The sequence below is a fragment of the Chanos chanos genome, chromosome 2 (genome assembly GCF_902362185.1).
Source record: "Chanos chanos chromosome 2, fChaCha1.1, whole genome shotgun sequence".
NCBI classification, from domain to species: Eukaryota; Metazoa; Chordata; class Actinopteri; order Gonorynchiformes; family Chanidae; genus Chanos; species Chanos chanos.
In genome coordinates, this window is record NC_044496.1 from 7,927,772 (window position 1) to 7,933,771 (window position 6,000).

Genomic DNA, 6,000 nt, shown 5'->3' on the forward strand with positions numbered 1-6,000 from the left:
AAAACTAGTATGAAAAGAGAAGTTGAATTTCCATCAAAAACAGAACCTGACGCTCTTTTCCCACAGGCGATGACTGCTGTGTTGTGCTCTGTTTGGGGGGGGGGGGGGGGGGTGATCCTGCTGGAAGGGGCCACTGTTCTCCGTTTGGTTCCACAGCGTTTAAAAAGACAGACAGACAGAGCTCAAGAACAGCGCTTCCCAAATCAGAGCTTTTTCTCTGTAAAGATCTCTTTCTCTGTAAAGATCTCTGCTTCTCCCTTCTCTGATAAATGCCACATATCCCTCAGTCTGCCTACAACACTATTTCTGTTCTCTCTCACTCTTGTTGCTCCCTCTGTTTTTCTGTCACCTTTTTTCTTTTTTTTTCGTTCCGTCCCTCACTTGTTTTTCAGGTAAGAGTGTGTCTTGGAGAGATGTGACTGAATAAAATCTAAGTAAGTTTAAATGCGCACAAGCTGACACTAAGTGTATACATTATCCAATGGCCAACCGTTCAGGTAGTATCCTGACAGCTGTCCTACGAATGACGATATTGTAGAGATGTATTCATTTGATGAGCTACCCTGTTACGTTTTTTAAAGTTGTCCTCTAAAAACAGCCAGTACTCTATCCTAGAAATTCAAGATTGATAACACAGTTTAGACACCCCCCCCCCCCCTCTCCTCCCCTATCTCAGCCTCCTAGCTTGGCTCTGTGTATCCAGAAAGACTAGTGTGACGAAACAGAAGATCCCTGGAGTGACCTAAATGACTTTCACAAGCATGGGGAAGAGGAAACGAAAGCTGTGCTAATGAGAAAATGATTACAGTATTACTATGGCATATGATACTCCAGTCTGTGTAACATCACTCCAGTGTGTATGAGGGTCTGTACCCCTCAGACAGCAAAATTGCTGTAGCATTACATAAACATGTACACACCCTCTCTCTCTCTCTCTCTTTCTCTCTCTCTCTCTCACACACACACACACAAATACAAATACACACACACACACACACACACACACAAACTTTCGTATTCTGTCTGGGTGAGAGGGACAGAGGGGAACGGAGACCGGCCTATCAGGTCCCTCTCCTGATTGGTCAGCTTGTTTGTGAACTGTTGTTCTCACAGTTGTAAAGTTGGTATAATGCCTGTCACTGCAGTCCCACCATTGTATCTCTCAGCTGTGGGCAGGGCCCTGTTTCTGGAGTGTTATTTGTCAAAAGTGATGAGAATAGAAACAGATGTTGTTAGTGTATATGCAGACAGATACAAACTACAGTAACACACTTAGTATAAGGAATAAGGACAATGTTTGAAAACTCTTTCTCAGCTAGACTTCCGGTTGTGTTTGGTGTTGTAAAAAAAAAAAAAAGAAAGAAAAAAAAGGAAAAGTTCTTGTTTCATCTCTCCACTTTGGGAATGCAAATAATTCTTGCTCCCTCTGGTGTCTTCCCTTCAAGCAAACATAACGTGCAAACATAATGTCAAGTGAGGTTAGCAAATGTTGCTCCCAAAATACATGCAGGGTCACCACTGAACAATAGCATGTAACAATGCATGTCACATGGCTCAAGAGCGCGACCAAAAATCTGTCAAGTGCGACTAAACATTTTCATTTGTCGCACCGGTGTGCCTGACATTCAGCAGGTCTGTCTCTGTGTATGTGTCTAGTGTTATTTTTATTTTTTTTCCCCCCCACCCGCATTCTGTGAAGACCCGCCCCCCACTCTGCCTCTGATTGGCTCTGACCCTGATATTCTTCTTCGCTGAATGCGGGTGGGGGAAAAAAATGTAATAAATAAAGTATGTGTCCTCGAGCGACATCACACCCTTAAAGCATACCGGTAATTCAAAATGAAGAGAACTGTTGATTGTTTTTTCATCAAGACAAAAGGCTACGGTGCCACTACGCCTGTCCCCGGCCCTGGAAGGCCTGGCCAGGCCCCAACATCATCAGCAGCGGTTTCTACGTTTATTTTTTAAAACAATTGAGGTTAAAACAATTGAGATTTCTTGTCTGTGCTGTGATTTGAATGAAGAAAAAAACATTCATTCTGCAGCTTTATTCCTGTTTACAATCATTTACGTAATGTGTTAAGAAATGACCAATGTGTACGGGAACTGACAAAAAAAGATAACGCTTAAAATGTACTATTGCGGCGCCAAAAGGCGCAGTGAAAAATTTTGAGGTGCACCTAACTTTTTCATTTAGGTGCACCAGTGCAACTAATGTAAAAAATTAGTCTGGAGTCCTGATGTCACTACAAAAATGTGTGACTGTCTGTAACTACACTTAACAGGCACTGAGAGAGACAGAGACAGATAACCCTTCCCAACAGAGCCCAGCCAATGAAGCCCTGGTCACAGTGAGCACCGTGTGGGACAGACGGGATTCGAACCCTGAATACCAAATAAAGGATGGATTCTTCGCACCGTGTGACAGTACCTTAAATAAGTCTGACACTTGGCGACCTGTTTGAGAGGACTTTGTTTTGTTCTAACGCAGCTCTAATACGTCTGATTCAACTTGTCAGCTAATCATTAAGGCCCTGGTTTGTTGAATGCCATGCGAAAAAAAAAAACACGCAGCTCACTGTGCTCTCAGGACTGCAAGTGAGGGAGAGAATCGCGAGGCTAGAGCTGAACGCCAGCCCAAAACTAAATGCATTCTGTGTTCTGTTGGGTTGGGCAGGCCAGCCTGTCTTCATCCTCAGGAGAAGCGTGTTCTTTTTTTAATATAATTCAAGGCTGAAGATAAATAATAAAGATATTCTCCTCCAGTTTGGGTTTTTTTTTTGTTCACTGCTGTCATTGTATCTTTGGCGAGTCGCCGACTTGTGACAGTTGGCGATGTTGAGGCTGATTACGCACATATTATTTCTCTGAAGGTTTACTACGCTCGGCAATTTTCTCAGGACAAAAGACAAAATGAAAAAAAAAAAAGAAAAAAACGAAACAAGAAAAATCATTAAAGCCGTTATTACGGATAAAAATCTATACAGTAGACAGGATGACATAACATAACCCCTGCTTTTGCACTGTGATAAGGATTTAAAAGCAACTGGCTGTATGTCCCTCAGACAGGAGTAACAGCCCTCTCCCTGCTGGACAGAGGTCAGACGTGGGTGGAGCCGCCTGGGTCATCACCTACAGGGCTCTCAGAGCACCTGACGGTGCCGCGCGCATGTACACTCCTCGGCACGCGTGTCAGATTAAGCTTACGACGGCGTCACCTGTTCGGCCTACGCTGAATGGGTGACGGAGTGGAAATGCATGGTGGTCGTGGGAAAACCGGACACTTCAAATCGGGCGGAAGAAGAGAAAAAATGCAAAGCGAAAGCGTCTGACGTAACCACTGTGGGAGTGAGTCTGTGCCTGTGGTGTGTGGTTATGTCGCACGTTCACTGACTGGTCACAGTGCCTAAGAACTTTTGGTTAACTCCACTCCAACACCTGACTCAGCTTATGGAGCCCTCGTGGAGTCTGAACAACAGAACCAAGTGTGTTGGATTAGGACTGGAACAAAAGTCTTTACAGGCCACAGCAACATCAGAGCACAACTCCACTGTTTTTCACTGAAAAGTAACTAAATCAATACAAAGCCCCTGCATATGAAGAAAAGAGTAACGAACACCATAGTTTTATTATTTCGAGGGATTTCTGGAGTTCCGTGATAGCACAGTCCAGCGCTCTGAGTCGCGTACTTCAAGCCAGGCTTTCTTTTCCTAACCGACATGACATGCACCGTTCAGCAGAAATGACAGGAAGCGCAAGGGATTATGGGAGAACTGTGTCCACCCTGCTGCGGTCTCAGTGGACCGCACAAACAGGTGTCACATGACCGGACACACCTTAGTTTTGTTTACATTGGGGCACATTCAGACTCTCCTGGGCGAGAGGATATGCTGTTTGCGATGACTCAACGTCTCACCATCCCAATGTGTGAAGTCACACTACACTGCAGGACATGGAGCATCTCCCTCTTTCTCTCACACATGTCCATGAATTTATGTCTCTGTACACATGTATGAACAAGATCCCGGACAAAATAAACTTTTTTTACACAGAGACACACAGCCTCTCTTCAATCTCTGCACTTAACTGATGAAAACAACAACCAAACAATACTCACACACACACACAAACACACACACACACACACATACAAGATCACACAACAGATATTCTTTTTCACACATACCCACGCACCAGATACACACAGAAAACACAAGTAAACAAACTGGGTAGAGGAGAAGTTCCCCTGGTAACTAACGCTGTATGTGTTCATGGTGTTCAGTCAGGGAATCAGTCGACAGGAGCAGAGCTTACCAAAGATTTCTCCAGTGTAGATGTGGGACGTGTCGTAGGGGATCTCCTCTCCTGAAATCTCCACTTTTATATCGGGACTGAACAGGGCCGTGTCTCTCTTCATCCGGAGGTTAAACTGCCTGAAAGAGAGGAGGAAAACAAGAAAGACTTTAGCACAAAGAAAGAGAGAGAGCAACAGTGATCTGGTTTTTTTTTTTTTCTTTAATAAAGAAACGGTTCATGCTCACAGCAACATACACGATCAGGCTAAGCCTGAATCTTTCCACATATTTGAAATGACAACACACTGATAATGATGACAAGAGGGATAAGTCGTCTTAGCGTCAGATAACGAACACCTCAGGCCCTGTACATGCAGAGAGTGAATGTATGGCGACTTTCAGTGGAAAAACATGCAGCTCATGTTTCAGCACGTCCAACACGACTGAAACAAACCAAAGCTTGTCCTCATTCTACTACATTTCCCATGAGTTCTTGAGTCAACCTGTGACTCAGTGTATACAGAAAGACTAATAATGAACTAACAGTCAGTGCACTACCAACATGCTTTAGGCAACTTCACTTCTCTCCTCTTCTGGGATTTTGGAAGATTTTTTGAGACTTTCAGAATTTTTCTTTGGTTTTCTTTATCTTCCCTGTAGGAGAAGCTGTGATACTTTCAATAACAACAAAGAGGCTCAGACAGCCAGATGTAAATACTTTATTTTAGTGTATCCAAACTGTTTGATCATATGCTCGCTCCAAAGACGTCTTTCATTGTTCCGTCTAACAACAGTGAGACAAAGCCATAATACAGAACCTACAAAGGGAGAATATTCAGGGCTAGTGTGTGTGGCACGCACGCACACAGCTGCACGCACACACAAAGCTGCACACACACACACACCTTTTGAGAAGAAAGCAGGTGGAAAGCAATAAAATATTCCAGTGTAAAAGGACCACAGTTACCAGACCAGCTAACACGCCTTCACTCTGAGAGTGTGTGGAAAAGCACATTTTACAAAGGTCAGACTCAAAGACCACTCAAACCACGAGGGCATACACACCATCAAGAGTAAACAAGAAACCAAATAATATTTCAGCTGTTCCAGAAAGCTTGCATAGTATAAAGCTATTTCTGAATCTCAAAAAACAGGCTGGAATGGATGGAAACCCAGTGTGTGAGGCAGCATGGTGGACGGATACACACACGCGCGCATACACACATCTCTGAGGTGTGCAAGGGTGGGCAGGACACCTGGCTGATCACCCCCCCCCCCCCCCCCCCCCCCCCTCGGCCCCAAAACAGGCAGAGTGACCATCACCACGGTCCTAGAGCTCAGCCACGTGTGTAAAACTATTAGTTTGACACTGACACATCCATATTATACACTGCTCTCATGTCGATCTAACTGACACATCCTCTAACCATCAGCATGATGTGTGTCCAAAAATATAACACTGTGTTGTCTGCTTTAAGTACACAACGAGAGAGAGAGAGAGAGAGAGAGAGACACAGAGAGAGAGAGAGAGAGAGAGAGAGAGAGAGAGAGAGAGAGAGAGAGAGAGAGAGAGAGACAGACATAGAGAGAGACAGCGAGAGAGAGGAGGAATCAAGATGAGCCGTTGCTGAGCATGCAGGGTCAGGTAAACAGAGGTAAGATATAACAGGAACATCCCTCCATTACGTAACTCCTCACACCTGAA

General features: G+C 44.4%; 1 protein-coding gene across 1 annotated transcript in view; it reads right to left on the minus strand.

Annotated features, from left to right (window-relative positions):
- Nucleotides 1-6,000, minus strand: part of adam10a (ADAM metallopeptidase domain 10a) — a 64,459-nt gene that overhangs the window by 23,012 nt on the left and 35,447 nt on the right. Inside the window, exon 3 of the mRNA XM_030766176.1 lies at nt 4,315-4,433. Coding sequence (XP_030622036.1) covers nt 4,315-4,433 — 119 coding nt within the window. The remainder of the gene's footprint in view (nt 1-4,314; nt 4,434-6,000) is intronic.